The 22,026-nt window shown below is 40.8% G+C and overlaps 1 protein-coding gene across 1 annotated transcript; it reads right to left on the bottom strand.

The window, feature by feature from the left end:
• Window positions 1–1,614: 1,614 nt before the first annotated feature.
• On the bottom strand, window positions 1,615–13,802 carry topaz1 (testis and ovary specific TOPAZ 1). The gene is made up of 19 exons (XM_035182039.2): window positions 11,381–13,802; window positions 11,243–11,292; window positions 10,325–10,383; window positions 9,564–9,607; window positions 9,415–9,479; window positions 9,211–9,269; window positions 8,617–8,703; window positions 8,308–8,365; window positions 7,246–7,397; window positions 7,043–7,135; window positions 6,837–6,952; window positions 6,593–6,644; window positions 5,650–5,821; window positions 5,469–5,566; window positions 5,089–5,254; window positions 4,489–4,641; window positions 3,612–3,815; window positions 3,273–3,459; window positions 1,615–2,712 (listed from the first exon to the last, which is right to left on the bottom strand). Exons 1-19 carry the CDS (start codon window positions 13,699–13,701, stop codon window positions 2,514–2,516), a joined length of 4,335 nt encoding a protein of 1,444 aa, XP_035037930.2. The 5' UTR covers window positions 13,702–13,802; the 3' UTR covers window positions 1,615–2,513.
• Between the last annotated feature and the right edge of the window lie 8,224 nt (window positions 13,803–22,026).

Raw genomic sequence — 22,026 nt, forward strand, 5'->3', positions numbered from 1 at the left:
TCCAATGTATTCTCATAACAATTTAGAGATGTATCAAGCTGTGCCTAGCACAAGGGGAGGAGGTGTGTATTAAGTCGAGTACTGCTTTCCATTGATCATCTGGCATTACCTCACCAAGGTCATTCTTCCATAGTCTTCCAACGTCTTGCAGGGAGTGAGGGATGATATTGCATTATATTGTTCTAGAGAACTGAAATTAGACCCTTGCGATGTGGGGATAATGTGAGGATATGATCCACTGTGTTGTTGGCTGGAAGGTCTGAAAAGGAAATAATGCTTTTCTGGACAAAATGTCTAAATTGGAGATACCTAAACAAATGGAGATTTTGGTAAATCGAATAATAGAGAATTTATTCTTTCATGTCACAAATGCAACATCTCTCCGGGATGACAAGCTGAGGTCTGAGGGCCACGTGAGGTTACTGAGGGACACACACAGAAGACACACAATCACTTCTGTGTACTTCTCTGGACACACAAGTATTAAGCATTAGTTAATTTACATCTGTGTCACGTTATTGTCTGTACGTCCCAGTTGTTTAGAACAATAATTCCTAATGTAGCCAATTAAAGTGACCAGAATAAAGATAAGCAGCAAAATGGTGTAGATTAGACAATTTAATCAAAGACTTCCTCCAACTTTTAATTCTTTGATCTTACGTATCATCTGACCCTTGTGAAAATTCAATATGCTACAATAACTATTACATCATTTGGAAACCGGTGCAGGATCAGATAGAAAAAATTACTATTAAGACATTTTAAATATATCGATACAAATCTCCCTTTTTTTTCCCTCTCTATTAAATTTTCATTCGTCTGTGTTTTTAGTGCCTTCGAAATCACTCAGTCATAATATTCATATCATTAAATGCATGTACTGACAGGCAATGTGAATTAGTAATGGTGTAGTAGACTTCCTAAAATGGTATTAGGAACGTTCCATCCATTGCAGTTTTTACACCAATTTAATTCACCAATGCCTTTAAATTAACTATTTTACAAGGTCATACAATCATTGTATTTTAATCTATGGTCATTTCATTACTTTAAATATTTCTCTCACATGAAATGTGCTTTATAAGTAAACCTCAAGTGTTTCAGGACTCTTATTTCTTTCCATTTCAGAAATCAAACTATAAACATCTCTCTCAGATGAATATAAACTGATTTCATCTTGAAAAGTAACTTCACCATCAGGTGAGAGAGCAGGTTGCAGGTAGACATGGGTTTGACACCACAGTAGGGCAGTATTATGCTTCTCTTGGCAGTTCTTCTTTGACATTTGACAAAGGAATAAAGAGTAAGACAGGTCTTCTCCAGCACAATTACAGAAAACCTTTTATTTAAACATTTAATTAATTTGCCTAACATCTGTATAACAGCATCCAAGAATGCTTCACTGGACTGTCATCAGTCCAGCACTCCCCCCTGGTGGTTGAGAAGCTCTGTGCACCTTCAGGCTAGAAATCACTGTATAAATAAAATATTCATTGATTGAAACTCAAAGCTGTAAAAGAGGAATTCATTTAAATTCATTTCAGTTTGTGACTAAATGAAATTATGCATGTAAGACAATAAAAGAACGATTTATTTTCAGTGTGAAAACGTGTTTATTAAAATGGATTTGCATGTTGCTGCATAGAACATTTTCCCATTGAACCTAAGACACTGAAGGGTCATTAGCCCGAATACTACAGAACTTAAACCCGATTATTTGCTGGTTAAATACCAGGAAATTACATGTGATTAATGACAATGTAGGTCAATGGCAGCCATGTAGCTCAGCTATCAGCTGCACACTGAACAATGTTTGTGTGTCAGTAACCGAAAATATCTAATAGCTGTGAATATTAGTAAAATACTTGCTGCATTTTTTTATTCTTCTGTGGAGTAGAAAAGAATGGCTCCCTGACAATGCAGCTATCATCATTTATTTTTCTACCATTATTAATTCAAGCAACTAAATACAAAGATCATCAGATATGTGCAAGTCAATGTGCTGTGTCAAGTCGGACTTGGGTTTCAAAGTCATGCATTATCAGGCCATTAGGCCAATCAGTGACAACGCAGGACGCTCTAAAGAAAAGCCTAACCCCTTCAACTCGGATCAATATGCCAGTAATCAAGCTTCTCCAACCCCCCACCCCCCACACACACACACACACACCAACAAGCAGGTGCAGTAGCATGAAGAGGGAAACCACATGTCTTTAAAAAAACAGGAAAAGGCCGCTGGGGGTGACGGATGATATTAGTCGACTCCAATGTGGCCAGAAATTAGCTGACACATAGATGCATGGACCTTGACACCAGGGACATCAACGCTGATGACTCCTGGTGAGTGTAACTATGGCAACTGCAAAATAGAGTGACATCACAAGCATATCCTCCATACGAAGAAAAACCGCAGAAGCAAACTTTTTGGACTAGAACAACTTCTTATTAAAACTTCATACAAAGAATATCAATCAAGTGCTTCCAGGGAGTGCAGGAAAACAACCGTGTTCGGGTCAATGTGTCCACACATCATTGGCCCACAAATGATTGTTGCGGAGCCAGCGTCGAGCAGAGGAGATGTCAAGTTTGAAAACTTGCTCCTGTGAAGGGTTCACTCCTGTGTAGTGAACAATCAGCTTGGGCTGAGGGATACAAGCTGCAGAGAGGAGGCGGCTACCAGCTAAGAGGTACTTGCTCTCGCAGCTTTGAGTCCTGGAAGAGGAAGAAGAATCAGAATGATACCATTCACACAGACGTGTCCCAATTCGGGGGCTGCATCCGTGGCCCTGTCCACACCTGAGAGATCGGATCACCAGTGATAAGCTTCAAGTTTGTGTGTTCACACCTGGCAATATAATGCCTTCTGAATGTGTCTCCTGTCACCACTTCGGTGATCCAGATCGGATCTCATTTCCCCGCTTTGTATGCAAAGTAACAGTTAACATTATGTCAGTTTTATTCGCAAAGACAAAATACTGTACTTTTGCAGCTCTGCCTCTTGCATTGCTAGCTTATTTGCTTTGTCATCTGTGGCAATGAATCCTGGGATAGGTTGACTCAAGAAGAATCCACCCGTTGGATCCTTTGTTTGTTTGGAAATGGAACCATGCGTTAGTCAGCCACATTTGAAGGAGCATTCCAATTAGGACAACCTACAACCTAGTCGCGCCACTGAGGCAATCTGTTTTCAAATGCAGCATCTTAAGGATGTGCCTCCTGAATTGGGACACAGCTCACATAAATTAAAGATGAATTACTCGAACCCACGTTACCGTTTGAGAGTGATGCTGAGGCAGGATGTGGTGGTTTCTGAAAGTTGGAGGACGGCCGTTGCATTGACAGCGATGAACATCTCAAAGGTGAGAGCCAGCTCCACCTCCCCCAGACCACAGGAGACGATCAATGCCGTGAAACCAGGGGGAGCAGATACACCAGGGTAGTACCCCACACTCAGACAGTCTGATGAACACACACGTTGGTGCAATTGAAATAAGTTACATGACAACTGTCAACATCAATTAATTGTCCGATCTGAACAAAAGCTAAATGCAACTTAAGACCAGCTGATTCTTCATGATCAATATCGATCCAAGTGGAACAGCCATACTCACGTCTGAAGACTTCCCGTGCACGGAGCCACAGGTTTTGCTTGCCGAGTTTGTGAAAAAGAATCTGCAGCATCGCTTGGTCAACTGCCAGGTTGTGAGAGAGCATGAAGTCCACTGTATCTGAGGCTACAGGAAGGACTTGTCTGTCCATGCACACTTTTAGATGAGAGTCAAACAGAGGACCATACCTAGAGATATCAATCAAGTCTGGGGAAAAACATAATCACAAATACTTACAATCATTTTGTAGTCTGTAGCCCAAAAGTCTTACATTAAAAAAAATCCAATCCAACCTTCATCTACCCACCTTCAATGGAGAGAAAACAGGACAAAATTGAGAATAGAGGAAAAGACATGTTGGGGTCAAAAGCCGTGTGTGTGTATTACACATTTATCTGAATCTCAAAATATATTATGGCATGATGGATTAAGGCAACATCCACACGTTTAAGGTTTTAAACTCCACACTACCTGAGACCTTTGGAAAGGCTGCCAGGCCTGACTTTTGGAAACGATGACGGAAACCAGAGAGTTTTATAATGCAACCTTTATCCTGAAGAAAACTAATCCCTGCCCTTACTTTTCGCCACTGCTCTTCCTCATTTGTAGTATTTTGGGCAAAACGGCATCCAACTGCAGAGAAGACAATCTGCTTCCTTTTTACACTGGCAAACAGATGACCAGTGCACGTGAATGGTCATATGATATGCGTTTTCAGGTTAATAGGTAGATTATCTCTTATAGATACAAACTAAATAGGGATCTTTTTCAAATGAAAAAATATTGGTGTGGATGTTGCCTAAGTTGGTTTGACAATAATAGCAAGTCACTCCTCTGCCTCAGGTTTAAAATTCATCATCTAACAGTTGTGTTCTCTCACCATTTGGCATTTTAATTCCAGGGAGATTACAGAGAACCTCCAGTGTGTCTCGATGAGACGTTTTCTCAGCCAGCCGAGTCAACACATGCCTCCTACTGTCCAGATCTGCAGGCTCACATGGCCATGACGGCGAACTCAGGAACCATTTGTTTTCTGCATTGACAGATACATAAACAAAAACAAACACACTTTGCACTATGTTTGGACACACTCTTCTAGCACTGGATTTCTAGTCTGCAGCTACATATATGCAAGATATAATATAAAATATGTATTAATATATATTAATTACCAATGCTTTCCGGTTCCTTTACATGTTATTTTGGATTCAGCATAATCAAATGATAGAACGCACTAACAGATTCAAAAAGTAATTCAAAATGTGCTTCATTTGTAGTAATTATTATTTGTATTAACTAATGTAGAACCTATTAGGGGTTTGTCTCTAACACCCACATCAATCTTAAATAACTTATTTAATAAGACTCTATAAATTTCTCCCTTAGTTCTAATTTTACCATTTTATATTCTTATCTGATGCATTATGAAATCAGAAACCACTACATAACTTCCCATTTACCCCAGAGTGTCACCTATTACCTCGGAGCGTGTTCAGAGCTCCCTCCACAATGCCACTCAGGAGGAAAAGCTCGGTTGCCACAGTGACCAAGCAGCAGCGTGAAGCTCCGTCTTCATTCCCAAACAAACCCTTCAGCATTGAGTAGCTGACTTTTGACATGGACAGCACCTCCACCACCCGCCGACCCTACAGTCGTAGACACAAAAACTCAAGCACACTACAAGGCAATACCAGCGTACAATCACATCTTTGTATATTTGCAGTAATTCTGTGCCGACGTTACCAAAAAGGTTCCATGAGTCATCCAGTCCAATCATTGTTTTTTACAATATGGAAACCACTTTATTCAAATGTAAGTTTACAGGTCATTTCATTCATTATTTTCAGATGGGTTATTTACCTTGGCCCATTGATGTGTTTTGTGATATCTTAACATGAGCGAGACTCCAATTCTGCCTAAAAAATTCTTGATCAGGGCGTCACCTTCACCCGAACACACTGAAAAATAAGAATCATAATGATTGATTCTACAGTAATCACAAATAAATAAATAAGATGGACAGCAAGGAGTTTTCTTTTACCTGTCTCAGCAAAGGTAGCGAAGGGCAGTGACATCTTGTCTTTGCTCTCTGACAGGAGAGCTTTGGCGATGCGGCCACTGATTTGCTCCACTTGGTTGGGATGATGGCTGGATTGGCAGATGGACCTGAACACCTTTCCCATCCGCCTCCAGTCCTGCTGCTTCGTACAAAGCTGACAGACACAAAATACAATGGTACAATGACCATTTCATCCTTGTGGAAAAATGGACTAAATGTCTAACGAGTAGTGGTGTAACAGACCACAGTTGTTTGAAACGCAGGTGAATCGCAGAAAAGAATTGAAAACTTTAGCTTAAAATACAGTTCTATTTTCACTGTCACCTTTTAAACTAATTGCTTAAATTTCAGGTGATGGTGAAAGCCATGGCTACTGGAGGAGTGGAGCAAAATTTGGAGAAACCTTGCGCATCATCAAGTCATGTGTAGGGGAGCATTATGGCTTCCTGCTTACATATACTGATGATGGGACCAGCACATAAGACCAGTGTTTACCACCGAATTGATTCGGACTGTGGCGGTACAGTGGTTGCACCTACCCGTGCATGCAGTCCACTCTTACATGCAACGTATCCAAGTGAGAGATACACAGAATGTGACAGAATTTCTTGTGTGTGTGAGCGAACTGCACTGAATACCATTCGCTGGTACGTCTGGTTGTCTGTGTGGATGGCAACAACTTTATGGACGAGCAAGTGAGAGAGACCGAGCAAGCACACAGCTCTACAAGCAAAAGACAAACTTGGAGATCTCTTTAGTTATTATGAGAAGTGTAAAAAAATTATTTTTGGTTCATTATGAAACGGTGGCAGGACAAATTGGAATATGGCAGGCTGCCACAGTCTTCGTGACTAAAAACCACAATATGATCCGAGCCATGTGTTTTGTGATCCGTTGCACCACTACTACTGAGTTAAGAACTAACCTCTATTTCCACAATGCATGGGGCCAGATTCAGGTACTCTGGAAAGGGAACACTGGGGGATAACCATTTATATATATATATTAAAATACAAACAAACATCAAGGTCAGTGAGCTGCGGATACGACTTGTCAAAAACATAATCACAACATTTCCGAATTAAGAATCATACTGATGATTGGTAACTATTTTTATAAGAGTGAAAGACATGACATTGATATGTGGGAGCTGAGGAAGTTCCACTTACTTGAGGTTGGCAGTCACTGAAACAGGAGAGTTCGAACGGGTCGCTTGCTGGAACTCAGGAGTATTTTTTACACTTTCAAGGCAATCCAAACTTAGCACTAGACCTCTACTGGCCATCTATCAACACATGTACAAAAATAATTCTCACACATACCAATTAAAAGCACAGATCCTACTGCCATGCAGAGTGTTTTGGAACTGAGATACCTTGAATGTGAGCTGCATGAGTTGAGGTAGATAGCCCATGAGACCCTTCCCTCTCACCATGTCAAACAGGGCCAGAAGGAACTCATGGCCAGGCTAGCAAGAGAGGAGGACATCTATGTTTAGGATGTTCTGCCCTCTATTGGATAAAAGAGTGTACTGCAGTGTGACATTATTGTGGGGAGATGGATGAAAACCAGACTGACCGCTATCTTATGAGCCAAGCCGACACTAAGGACTGAGAGGATATCAGACACCATGCAGGCTTTGAGCAGACACCAGAGGAGTGACAGAAACACTGGCATGGAGAAGAACGCTCCTGGTGGGTTTTTCTGGTAGTAGCCTGTAAATACAGCTCCTGCAGACGGGAATGTTCATGGAGAGTAAAGGGGGTAGTAAAGACAGTTTTAAAAAAAGGGGTAAATGAAGGAATGGAGTTGAAGGTAAGAGAGGTGAGGACATTTACATAGAACACATAATTATATGTGTACACAACTGTACAGCAACCAATAAACAGGGTTGGGTATCGTTTTTTTTTTTTTCCTGATACCAGTAATAAATCAAAGCCGGTAGCTTAACGGTGCCAGAACCAATACTTTTTCCCAAGAAAACAGTCAACAATAAGAACAGCTTTTTTAATGACTTAAAGAAGGTGAAATTTAACACATTAACTATTCTTTTTTAATGTGTATTTAACTTTAATATGAAAATATGACACTAACCAGATTTACATAAAAAAAAATTAAAAAAAAAAAAAAATCACATAAAAAAATTATCCTAAGCAAACTACAATAATTTAATACTAAGTAACAGTTTGCTTGATACAGCAAAATACTCCCGCTACAAACTTGTCAATTGTCTCTCCATGGACAGGGACGACCACACTGCCGGCTGATGTGTTCGTAAGCAGTCAAACATGGTGCATCCTGCCTTCAAATGAAAATGTGGATACCCAACCCGGTGTCTGAAACCTTTTGTGTGAAATACAGCCACACTCTTGACCAGTTGATGTTATGACTGATGTTATGTGCTGTCAGAGCCATGTAGAGAGTGTGTTGCCACCAGAGTTAAGTGTATTGTGATGTTTATGCTGCCTGTAAGCATGGCAACTTTTTCAGTACAAAGCTTAGACACCGAAATGAGCCACCAAAATCTGCATTGTGATTCAGTCCAGTAAGTACCGGCCTTGTGAGGAACAAACCCAACCCATCAACACTGTTAGCAGTGCCCATTTGGAGTTAAAATAACTGGAGAAAATTTAAACTTGCCTGCTTTCTGGAGACACGTTGGATTGTTGATGAACCGCATCACAGTTTCAACACAGAACTGAAAGAGAGGAAATAAATTACCACAATTCTGGATTTACATATGGAACTCCATCTAAGGCTCCGCAGATAGTGATGTTGATTCAACACAAATCAGAAAGCTTTAGCACAAGTTTGTAAACTTGATGCAACTGCTCAATAACCTGCTTACAATTCAAAGGTTCATCGTCTACTTTTCTACAGTGTTTCAGTGTATTCAGTTTGGTGTGCTGCCATCAAGTGATGAAAATATGAATAATGCTCTCAGTGTACCTTCTCATCCCCGTCCAAAGGCACATGATGGAATCGACACATCTTGAATCCACAGGACAGAGACTCACTGAAGTACTGTCTGCAGTACTGAGGGTTTAGAGGAGACATTGCAGTGTATACTTCACATCTTTAGAACACATTGACACACTAACCTACCTCTAACTGTGCACACGTCAATATTAGGATTTCAGAAAAATGGATCTTCTGCAAAATCACAACCTTAAGATGAAGTATGTAATGGAAACCTTACTCTAAAGATTCCAAGATATGAATACGTAAATGAGTCAAACATGCTTTTAAACTTAAATACTTCCATTATTCATCCTCCAGACTAACTATCAGTAACTACTCTCAGAATCAAAAAATTATAGAACAATTCAAACACAGACCACATATATCCATTCTAATAAATCATACTGTGCTCTTATTTATGATATAAAATTACATGTACTGCTCATCTTTTAAAAAATAAAACTATTTAAAAGACAGCTGAATACAAAGAAACAATTGGGATTTTTTTTGTTTAGCTTTGTCTTTCTTAAACATGAAAGCATGTAAAGAATTTACAATACTTTTTTTTATTTGAATACTTACAGCAGTAGATTTCTTGCGCTTAAATTCTGTCATGTTTGCCGGGTTTGTGATCAATGGCCCTGCAGAGAGCAGAGTGTAAGAACAGCCGTGCACAACAGTTCAACTTTTAACTCTACCCCTGTAAAACTGTATGGAACATTTATGGTGACAAGAAGCGTTAACTTGAAAAAAAAAAACTGATCGCCATATGTATTTTCCCCTCACCATTTCTTAGGGACATATGTGCAGGGATGTTATGTGGGGGGTTCACTGTCTGCAAGGGCTGGCTCCTATTACAGGACATAAACTTTTTTCAAAATAATGAAAGATACAGGGTGCAAGAAACGTTACATGTGATGTGTGCAAACCTGTACCATTCCTGGCTCCAGTTTACATTATTGTTGGCATCAAACTGACCCTGTTCGAAAACACAAACATTTTTTTATTAGCAGACCAATGTCAATGTAGTAGTATCTGTGTTGTTGCACTAAATTATGAACAGCAAACTTTTGCTTCACCTCGTTTGTCGTTTTGAATTTTTGTTTTGAATAGCAGGGAAAGCATGCAAGACAAACATGTCCATAGTTTGATTCTTTACAATTACAAAGATGTAACATTGCTCAAGTGTCCAGGATGTGCAATCTATTCCACTCTTAAAAACAGACCTAGTCTGACCCAGCGGATGCAGACTGTGTGTATAAACCTGGCACTGGTTTCACATTTTACACACCTACAGTTTGCCTCATCTTTTTACTAAGGCAGCAGCAGCAAGCGCCAGTGACACTGATATGACCAATGTACTGGTCTGTTCCACTTCACAGGAGCTTCTGCGATACCGGTATAATGCATTTAAAGCAACATCTGTGGTTTTGATGAGCTCAGTGAGCTCCTCCAGAGCTAAAGTATAGGCAGGCTTCACCTCTAGGGCATGAATGATCAAGTTAGGTTTTTTATCAGTTATCACAACATATGTCTTTTACTGTTTTTTTTTGCTGCATTCTCTCTGCGAGGATTGAATTGGATTATAATGACAGTGATCATCTCATCATGTGAAAATGTTATTTTGGGCTTCGTACCGCAAAGATGATTGTGATTGGTCAAAGAAATACAAACATGTGGAGACCCACTACGTTACCATGGTTGTGGAAAGGTTGCCGTTACATTGAGGTCTCCAGGGTCTGCTGTTACTTTCCTCTGTAAATTACACACAAAAATAAAACCTTAGGACGATCATTACATTAAATACATTACATTCAAGCACATTCAATGGTAGGTGCACTTCATTAAGCCATTTTTCAGACGTGAACATAATATCCAGACCCCATTGAACACAGTAGGAGATAATCAGATAAGACACGTTCACAACAACAATCTCTGGAGCATTCAGGGAAGGGGTGGCACAGCAAGCAGCAGGAGGGACATAATGTTTAAATTCTATTGTGGAGATCACAGATTTTTGTTTACAGCAACACCAGTGACTGCATCACCAAAATCTCTCAAATCCTGTTGTTTCCAAGCTGACATCTTTGTAGGTCTCTTCTACATGTATGGCACCTCTTTTTCATCCTGAGATATTTGTATCCCTTTTTTTTTTGTGTCCGTTGTGTGTTAGAAATGTCATAAACGTGACCACTCGCTTGCAGTGAATCCTACAGATAATATCCTCCTGTGTTCTTACATGGGGTCAATCAGACATTATTACTATGGGGGCTGGTGGGAGAAGGTCCAGAGATTGTCCTGGGCCTCCAACTCAGGCATTTCCAATCTCACATACAGCCCCTCTGGATAATTTCAGGATTATCCAGAGTTCAGTGCATGTCTGAATTTAATAAATTTACACAAAATATGTCAATTTATTTTGAACTTCTGCTTGTTTTGTTATGGCTTCACATGACTCATTATATCTCTGTCTGCTCTTCATTTGTGTCTGACAAGCCATCGGTTGACGAGTATTTCCACTTTGCTGCTAGTACCTTTTAGCAACTAGCCCCAAATTATGCCACAAAAAAACTGAAATGTATATAATGGACTGTGACTGGTGCACTGGTCGTACCTGTGATTTCAGGACAGTCGCTGTGAGAATCTACAATAACTGGTGTCCATCTGAAACACAGAAGAAATAGTTATAGCAACTTCACTGATAATAGACAACGCAAGTTATCTTTGACTATTACATCAATACAATTCTTACCTCTGTGATAGAGTTTTCACTGCTCCAGTAGGTCTGGTTTTAGGGGCGTCACTGACTCTTGGAGGGCCCAGCTTTTGCAGACTTTCCTCAGGTAGATTTTCAAACAGCTCTGGGTCGTGGATCACATTGATAAGCAAGATATCACGTTCATAAGCGGTGAACTCATCAAGAAGGCTGCCGTCAGTACCACCAGCTGCTTCTGCTTCAGTTTTATGCCTCTTACTGCCCACCATTTCAGATGGACTTAATCTTTCTTCTCTTTCAGACGGAAGGGATTCATCGTCGCTGCTGGGAGAAGAGCAGGGTTCTGACAAAGATCTGTCACCCTGTTCCACATCATCTTCGTAATCAGTGTTATCCTGGCTTCCATCTCTGAAATCGTCATTCACAGTATTACATTTTGATGAGACTCCCTCCATTTCTTCATTTACGTGTCCTTCATGTTCGTCCCTGCCGTTTTGATGATCACCTTCACCAATCTGTGGCATGTGATGTCCGTGTAGTTTTATGTGTTTACTGGTGTCATGGTTCATCTCTTCCTCTTCATCTGAACAACATTGCCTCTGGGGCAGGGGGCTTGTATACAAGTGCCCTCGAGGTGAAGTGACAGGAGAGAGAAGTGGTGGAAGCAGGAATTCGTTTGAGTAAATTTCTCCCCACTCTTCCATGGCAATGTTTTGTGATGATGAGCTGCCTTTTCCAAAAGCAACAGGGTGGTTCTGGTTCACAGGGCTTTGGTTATAATAGTGCTCCAGTTTTGATGGGCTCCTGTCTGTGAGAATCTCTTTATCACCCTCTTGCCTATCTTGAGGTAGGAGGAGGAAGGATTCACATGACGGACAGGAGGCACAGTTGTGCAAAGAAAAGGATGGAGATGTAGGTGAAGAACAACATGAAGTCATTTGAGTTTCTTCACAGTGGAACAATGCTTTTTTTACAGCGCTGTTCACTCGTTTGGCTGAGGACAACGGTGATGTGCGTGCAGAATGAGCTTCTGCCGACTCAACACCTTTGACTTTCTCCAGTAAGAACAATGAAGGTGGGCCAGAGGACGGCGTGGCCAAGGGGCTGCTCAGACCACTGCATGTGAACTGAAATGATGTGGGAGACGCAGTAGTGGTTGTTTCCCAGTCACTCAGGCCCAACACTGAGGGGGATGGGGTAGACGTGGAGCTGTTGGTTTCTGGTCCATTAGCTGGCATGCTTAAGCCTAAAGCTGTGTAAGTGCCAGGCGCTCTCTCACGCTGACTTGGGGTGGGAGGTGGGGCCGAATCTAAGAGCAGACTGGTAAAAGATTCTTCAGCGTCCGTAAAGTGAGGTTGAAACTCCATGTTATTGCTCTCTGAAGAGTATGAAGACATATGACTGTGTCTTTTCCCATTTCTCTTGGCTGTAATGCACCCTACATCCTCTCTTTCTTCATTTTGATGGGAAACCTTGTGGGTTGTGTCTGAAGAGGGCTCTGTAGGTGCATTTGGGAGCACATCATTAGTTTGGCTGCTCAGCAAACCTGACTGATTTTGATTGATTGGAGAGTCACTGTTGTTTCTAGCTGCAGTGCCAGTATTTGCTGTAAGGGTACGGCTTGTGTTAGAGAAGGGCCAAGACATGTATGTCCGTGCACAAGAAAATTTAATTTTTCTGTTATAGACCCTCACTCTCTGGCAGGTGAATGAATCTGGTTCATCTGCATCCACCTTGTTAGTCGGACAGAACAGTTCTGATGACATTTGTGCTGCGTCAGTTTCTCTGGGTTTGTCTATCTGAACCCAATGTTTTTCATGGACGCAGTTTTCTTTCGTAGTTGAAGTGTGAGTGCTGCAGCTCCCAAATGTGAGTTCTTGACCTGACTGACTGTTACCAGACACCCCAGAACATGTTTTCTCTTCGTCTATAAAGAGAGTTCTTGCTGTGTTATTGCAACTAATGTTTTCTGAGTCAGGGGTGGAAGGCATGCTTCCTTTTGTAAAGCTATACCCAAGCTTTTTTCTTTTCTTTCTGGAAATCTCTGCTCCAATGAGGTCATAACGTGGTCCAGGGTCCTCCTGAACATCTGTCACGTCATGTTTGAAGCAATGCACAACCTTGTTCTTGAGAACATCCGGTAACACATAGCCACAATTGTGACTGCATGGATCACATTTTTGGGCTATGTCACAAAGTGTTACCTTTGCGTACTGGTCCACCCATATGACAGTCTCCTTAGAGGCATCAGTGACTGGGTTTCCTTTATTAATCTTGAACTCATCTGCAGACAGCTCTGGTCCTGGGCTACAGCTTTTCTGCTCCTTCTTAACCAGTGTCTTCTTGTGAGGGGACATGTATTTACAGTCCCCACAGAGACCACAGTGGGAGGCTGAGACAGTTCTTCTCGAACACCCCTGTGAACCAGTGGGGCTTGGACGTGTATTCCTGTTATTGTCTGTAAGTGGAAACAAAGAGTCAAACAGTGCAAAATGAATGAAACACTTTCAATTAAAAAAATTTGAAGAATTTTCACCAAATTGTTTTTTTTCCCATTTAGCACAATAGATCCAACAATATAGTTTGAAAATACTTCCACTAAAGCATTAATTTCACTTTTATTTTGCTTGATCCAAACAAGTTTTCAAGAGTGAAACCTTCTTGATCTCGTTTTGTTGCAAAAAGCCAAAATGGCTCATTATTGTCCATTACTGGATGTTATACAGCAGAAAATACCCACTTCAACTATTGTTTGAAAGAACTGCAGTGGTAGTGAATGATTTCTTCCAAATGGAGCCATTTCCACTTGAAAACAAACATAGCCGAATAAAGGTGCCATTTATAAATAATTGACAGTGTTTCCAAAGAATGTTTTACAAGAGGGAAAGTTTCAATGATGGGGACTGATCATTTGATTTGACAAAAGTAAATCTGGCTCAATTCTCCCACTTCCAGTTGAGACCAGTTGTTTTACTAAAGCAGTTTTCAGACATGAACAACTGGGGATGCCAACACAATTGGGTCCGGACTTTCTCCAGAGGTTGCCTATCACCCATCTCTTGACATCTTAGTCTGAATCTTCTATGCTTATTTTTTTTACTTTTCATCCTGATAAAAAGCTAATATTTGTTTGTTAGGGTTTCTTTATATTTGTTCTGTTTCTGTCGCGTATTAGAAACATCATCATCACACCCACTCACTTGCTGGGAATCCTGCAGAGAATCTCCTGCTATGTTCTCACATGGCCTCATTCTGACATTCTCCAGAGTTCTTTCTGGGAGGCTGGCTGGAGAAACTCCGCAACCTCTCACTTGGACATTTGCGTTGGAGAACATTACACCACCCCAATGGAAATATACAAGTATCCACCCCCAATAAATGCTCGTTATTATTATCATGCAACCAAATTAATCCAATTGGCAGATATAGCTTCCTCTGACAGAGCCACGACAAACCAAGTGACCAAGCCCAGTAACTCCCCAAAGGCAAATTAATTTTAAAAATCCCCAATACTCTAAGCTAAATGAAAGTGACCCGTGCAGAGGATCAAGGCGCAACATGGCAGTTTCATGTGAGCCGACTTGTGGGTGTTTCCTTCACTGGTATTTGCGCCACTTCGCATCTTGTTTAACCCTGAATCAAATGACATCAGAGGACGGTAGCTCCTGCTCAACGTGGCTCTCTGTGCTACATTTAGCCTCGCGTTAGCCACTAAAGTGCAGCACTTCAGGTGGTTGGGTCAGTAAACACAAGATTTAGCCGCGCAGTTAGCTTAGCATTCTGTCACGTTCCAACAGTGGTAGCAACAAAAAAAAGTTAGCCGAAAGTTAGCTTAGCGTTTTAACGGTTTCTGTTAAACTAGAGCGCGGTCCACGTAATGTCGCCCGCTAACTCACCAGCAGTTACAAAACGAACCTTTAGCGACAACACAGCTAAGTGGCGCCGTGGCTGACAGTGTGGGAATCCACCATGTTCCTGTTCGCACCTCGGGTCTCCCAGTGTGTGACCAGCTGTGGTGATACTTGCCTCTAGTGTCGGGTCCCTCTGGTTCGAACTCTTCTCCATCACTCTCTCTGCGTGACTCCATCACTTTTCTTCTTCTCGTCTCTTTCGCGGTTCCTCCACTCGCGTTGCCCGGGTCCCCTCGCCGCGTTGAGCAGCTCTCCGCGGGTTCGTCGCCTCCGTGGACGGCGGCGGTGTCTTTCGCACAAGTTCCCTCAGAAGCTTCTGGTTTTTCGGACTCGGCTGGAACTTTACCCGGCGACCTTGAGACTCGTCTCCGCCGCGGAAAGTGCGGCTGGAGGCCGGCAACGTCTTTTAACGCGACTCGGTTGAGTTTCACTCTGCTGGAGGACGGGAACATGCTGACAATTAAAACTGTGGCTGTGGAAACTTAGTAAATAAAGCGCCGTCTGCGTCGCTGCTATAAAACTTCAAGTGAAGCTCACTACAACCGATCCCCTTTAACCGAGCTCCCTGACACAGCGCTCATCTTCACCTGCTGCTCAAATACAGGAACTACAGGTAGACATGGGAACAAGGTGAGCAGGCTGCATTGCGCATGCGCGTTGTGTTTTCAATTAACGAATTCCAATTTCTGTTTGGCACAGATAAGAAAACTATGGTGGCCGAGAGAGCTCAAAACAGAGAAATATTTATATATAATCAATCAATCAATCAAATTTTATTTGTATAGCCCATATTCACAAATCACAATTTGTCTCATAGGGCTTTAACAGGGTGTGACATCCTCTGCCCTTAACCCTCAACAAGAGTAAGGAAAAACTACTAAAAAACCCTTTTAACAGGGTAAAAATAACATAGAAACCTCAGAGAGAGCCACATGTGAGGGATCTCTATAAATAAATAAAACATGTGCAAATTAAGAAGATAACTTCATCAATATCACATCGCCTCATTCGGTCATTCTCCAGAGTTCTTACTAGGAGGCTGGCTGGAGAAACTCCGGAAACTCTCACTTGGAGATTCTCTGGAGTTTAGTGCATGTCTGAAAGCAACTTAAGCTTCTCAAAAGGAAGCATTTGAGACTGTCCTCCAGGGCGGGGATCAAATAGTCCTAAAATGAGCCACACCGATGTGACCCAAAGCCATCACATTGTGTTTTCAAGCCACCATTTCACAATATGATAGGTTTAAATGAGAAGTGGTTAAATGGAGAAGATTACACCACCACAATGGAAATATGCAAGTTTCCACCACCCACTCGACGACAGACCATGTGTGAAGCACAGTGACTTCCCAAAGGCAAACTAAGTAGAAATCCCCAATACTCTAAGCTAACTGAAGGGACCCGTGCAGAGGATCCAGGCACAACACTTAATTTTTTTTATATCTAGATTTAAAACTCTATTTGGCACAGATAACAAAAATTGCCGAGAGCTTAACACACTGCAAATTAAGAAAACAGCTTCATCAATTTGACAACAGATTCAAAGAAGTGATGAACCTGGCTATAGTTATTAAAGTCTGCTACACATCAGTGGTGATGGAACTTCACTGAGCATTGGACCAAGTACATCATATTTTTGCAATTTGCAGCGTGTTTCTGTATTTGCATGTGTTGTGAACGTGCCATCAAATCAATTAAGTTGTTTTCTTAACCCCACACACACACACACATGCATTGAGTTGTGAGTAATATTAACCAAGATTCAAATCATATCAGCAAAATAATAATTCATAATCTGGCTCCTCTAAATCTTAAATTTAAGTTAAATAAAAGTGGGGCTGTGAATTTGGTTCAAGGTAAGTCTCGAATTGCTTGGGAATATTCCCTTCAGTTGAGAGTATTGTAGTTTAAATTTATATTATAATATTTTGGGTAAATATTTATTTGATACTCAACCAAACACATGCACATTACAGACACAACGTTACAATACTTTCCCTTTGTGTTAAGCTTCCAGCCACTAATCTCTTCACAAAGCAAATGAAATGACTAAACATGAACAAAAGAAGAGGTAAAATAAACTATAGATATTTAATTGAATAAGCATGTTTGTGTGGTTACAGTGATTACAGGCCTTATTATAATATTATGAGATGTACAAAAAAGACCTACCAACAGTCAAGATATAAAAGGGACGGTGCAGTATTTTCTGCAGAAACATACAGATGAACAGAAAGTGAAGTTGGTGCACACATATGCAAATGTTCATATCATACAAAAATATACTCAATTTTAATAAATGTCTAAAATCAGAATCAACAAAATACTTTTCGTATAAACATCATAATTTATAGTATAATTCTTGCTCAAATCTTCCGGTGTGGATATGCTTTGCAACATTAGCCTTTAATTAAAAGGTCTACAGAGGGAGATTCTCTCGCTGACACAGCAGTGTGGAGGTAGCTGGCTGTGCATGACTAACAGAGGGAGGACAGGATAAGTTGTTCAACATAAGCCAAGGTAACTCATTACATTAGAAACATTACTAACTTTACTTTTTGCATCAACCCTCAACAGCTACAGTGAACATCCTCTCTCTTGCTTCGACTATCACAGCACATTCATCTCACTTTTATTCATTTCACACCAGGGGGTCAAGCGGTGAAACACAACTAAAGAAAGGAGGACATGTTAATATGGGGCAAATATAGGATTTTTAATCACATTTATTATTAAATGTATGCTCTAGGTCAACAGGAACCAGTGTATTTTGTAAGTGAAACAGTCAATGAAGAATAACAATTATTTGGTGTCTCATATAAGACACAACACATCAGTGTGCTGAAATTTGAGACTGCTGACAGTGCTCCTCATAGAAGGGGGGGATGATCTCCTTCATACCTAATCTTGTAGATTCCTTGAATCAAATACCTGTGATTCAACCCAATACTCTGCCTTTGATCAACATTTTTTTGATGTAATAATAAGTGGATGTGAACTATTTGTATTAGATGATTTTGTTCTTTTTTCATAATTCAGTTTGAAAAAGAGTGGTTCCAACATCATCTTTAATGGTGAACAATGCACTAATTGTGGGCAAAATACAAGAAAGGACAAGCATTTTCAAACAACCTCTTCAGAGCTTTATGTTTTCCTCTTTGTAGTTCCATAATTGCTCAATAAAATGAATCACTGTAGGAATAAAACCATCAATGTATTTTTCACAATGTATAGAATTTATTTGGTCAATTTTGGGAAGAAAACATTATCATAGTATGTTTCACAAGAGGAGTGATAGTTTATAATAATATGTACAATTTTCTTTATTATTCATATTGGACATTTTGCCAGAAGAAAAATGCTTTACAAATAAGTAATAGATAATGGCAAACATATAGAACCATTTTTTATAATTTAGCTTTTTACATCAAAATAAAGGTAGAAGAATGGCGAGATGTTTGGGGTGATGGTGAGACCCTGGTGTTGGGAAGTAGCCGGTCCGTGGACTGTGGCGGCCTGATTCACAACACCAGCTGTCCCACCCCACCAAGCCAGCAGATGGCGCTCTGATGGTAATGGTGGTTCTCCATTGGGAGGGAGAGAAGTGGTTCCATCTCACTGCGTCCTCCCCGGGGTACAAAGTCAACTCGTCCTCTTCTTCTCTCTCCTAATCTTTGCTCCATCTGTGACAGATGTGGAGGGAGAACATGCAAATTGGAATCAGAGGAAACATTGGAGGTGCGAAGAGAGAAACTGAGACATGATGCAACTTCAGTCTGGGTTCTTCTTCATCATAAACCCAGACATAGGGGATTCTGGGAGGCTCTGCTCCACCCCTCTACACCTGACAGGCATTAGACCACCCACAACCCCCTGCTTCAGCTCTGGTGCTTCTGCTCTCCAAAGCTCCAACAACATCCTCTATGCAAATTTTATAATCACACCGCAGCTACCAGGAACGTGTGTGTACGTACAGTGAACGTGGATATAAGCTTTTACTTAGCATATGAAATGAGTTGGGATTAGAATGAGATAAAGAGCAGAGTGAAGAGCAGAGGGAGTGTTATGAGAGAGGTCACTCGTAATTTTGCTTCAATGAAGCACTTTAAATCTTCCTGACTGCTCTCACAGGCATTGGAATATCACGCTGGGCTCAACTGAGTGATTAAACCACACCAGCAGTTTCACCAATTACTGACTACCTGAAATTAAAATGTGGTAGGATATCAGCAAGATGAAAAAAGATGCAAAAATCCAGAGCATTTATTTGTAGGAAAGGAAGAATCACCTCTCAGCCCTGTGATCCTAGAGCAGTCAGGTTGATTCAGATGATTAATAGATTTCAGTTTAGGAATTTAGCTTATCTGCATGTGAGGGTTTCAGTGTCCTGCTCTGGGACGGACCAATAGGTAGAGTAGTTAATGGCTGTGTTAATGGCTGAAGGAGCAGAAACTAAATATCTATAAAAACTAAAAATCCAGAACCAACACCCGTTAAATGTTTTATCTTTGCCTTCATTCCTTGACAGGAGCAAACTTAACCATATGACCTGGATAATGTGATATGTAAGCTTCTCTGTAAAAGGTTACTTGGTGAAAAGCTCAGACGGAGAAGTAATAAGTGAAGAGATGAGCAGTAAAAGCTGCAGGATGTAAAGGAAGCAGTGCCTGTCATTACCAGACTTAATGTTATTGACCGTTATTGACAGAGACACGTGAAGCTGAGCTGAAATACACTACTGCTCTCTTAAAGCGTTTATTTCAGGAGCCAATCGCCTTACAATCGACTAGAACGTCAGGGAATTGTGTGTTTATGGAATCCTTTGTATGTTGCCTCTCTCTGTGTTTGGCGTCCAGGGCAGGCGTTCTTTCTCTCACACTTGTCTCCACATGTGTTGCTGTCCACTGAGAATCAGCTCTCTAGAGATAAAGTATGTTCGTTTAAAAAAAATCATGAATAATTCCAGATATTACAGTACAGTGGCCCCTTCTGCAGATAATTCAGGCATATGCACATCACCGTAATGAAAAAAAATGTATCTTGTGCAGCAAGATTGTGTAATTCACATTTGCATATATCGAAACAGGAACGCATCCACACCTTCTGTGATGATAAGTATTTGCATTTAATGTCTACCTTTCATGTTAATGGGTCTATAATGTGTGCAGTGTGTTTCCATCAAAATGAAAAGAGGGCGCGCGTTCACATGTTTAGCTGTGTTGTTAAGTGGAAAAGCTGCAATTAAATCTGATCTATCTAATTGGTCCTAGTGGAGACAAGAATAAATGCTAAAAACCTAACATGGATTTTATAGGATATTCTATAGTAGGAGTTAAAGGCAATTTAATGAATTGTTCAGACTCCATGTGAGATTAAATGTGAGCATTTGTGTCATGTAAGTAACCCTACATTTAGATGGTTGCTATGGTATTTGTCGCATTTTACTCACTGGAGCTACAAGAATCTATATTCCTTCTGCATTCACATCTGTTCCTTTGTCTTTCACCGGACCGGTGTGAAGCTGACGGGAACGCGAGCAGCAGCTGAATTCCTTTAAATAGCCCTGCCTGCCTCATCATATGGTTGCTATGGCAGCCAGCCCCTTGTTTCGAGATAACGTCCACATGCTCAGAGAGACCTCCTCCACCTGAACGCTATAGATCCACACCGTTGCAGGCGATGCAGCCACTTAACGGCACATATGAATAACGTTTTGCGTGTCTACATATCCACAGCGTGAGAAATCAATATTCTGAGCTATGCATTTGTGTGTGAGAATCAATCGGAAGCCTCTCTTCGTGGGTTATTCAAGGAAAACGCTTATTGAAAAAAAAAAAATAATGACAAGTGTGCGAAAGGATATGAAGGAGGGAAGAAGAAAAAAATGTTAAGAAGGCAGATGAGAAAAAAAATCCAATGTTGGTGGAAGAGGAGATGAAAAGTGAAACAGATGAGTGAACAGCTGGTGCCAGAAATTGGGTGATAGAGACAGATATGAATAGTGAAATGAATGATCTGGAACATATTTGAGAGAATGAAGGACTTGAAAAATAGCTATTGATAGGAGAGTATAATAGTAGATGTCATCTTTTCAAAGACTCCTTTCTTTTCTTAATATCTCCTTCTTCTCCCCGTGCTCTTCTTCTTTCTCACCACCTCTCCCCCATCCCCTCCTCTCATTCCTGCGCTTCCCAGCCCCCATCCTTTGTCTGGCGTCCCGCTTGCCTCTCTCCAATTTTTACCCGAGCTCTCAATTAGTCATATGTTTAGCTGAGGGTCAAACGAGACGTTAACAGCACAGGACCGTCGGCAGCTGGTGAGTGCGCGGGCGGATCTACGCGGACGAACCTCTCGAGCTGACTTTGTCCTGAATCTGTCCCCTAAGTGCACTCAGAGAACTAATGTGAAGCTCAAAGGTGTGAAATCAATTACAGGGAGAGAGGTGGACTTTTAGGGTATCAGCAGGTTTTACAAAGCAGAACGTAAAGAGCTTTTTAATGCAACATAGAACAGAATTCAAGATCAATTTAACAACTCAAATATTCAACACAAATCTGTCAAAACTGGGTTTTTCTGACTTGGAAAAGATCAAATGTAAAAAGAAGAAGTTGTAACAAAGTACCTTATTAATCTATGTTGACAGGTATAAAGCATTGATCTCCACATGTGAAAACATATTTAACTAAAGAATATTACACAGGCAGAACTACATTTTTGAGTAAAAATGTACAAATGTGACCTTTATATAATTTTTATTTTATAGATTTCAAAT

This window comes from Hippoglossus stenolepis, chromosome 17, assembly GCF_022539355.2.
Source record: "Hippoglossus stenolepis isolate QCI-W04-F060 chromosome 17, HSTE1.2, whole genome shotgun sequence".
NCBI classification, from domain to species: Eukaryota; Metazoa; Chordata; class Actinopteri; order Pleuronectiformes; family Pleuronectidae; genus Hippoglossus; species Hippoglossus stenolepis.

Bases quoted from the DNA above. Each gene is read 5' to 3' on its own strand.
- topaz1 (XM_035182039.2), bottom strand. From the start codon at position 13,701: ATGTCCCCTCACAAGAAGACACTGGTTAAGAAGGAGCAGAAAAGCTGT. The intron at 8,704-9,210 runs GTAAGTATTCAA...CTAAACCCTCAG, and splicing joins AGCGCAAGAAATCTACTGCT to TACTGCAGACAGTACTTCAG. The intron at 2,713-3,272 runs GTAACGTGGGTT...TTCCTCTTCCAG, and splicing joins CTCAGCATCACTCTCAAACG to GACTCAAAGCTGCGAGAGCA.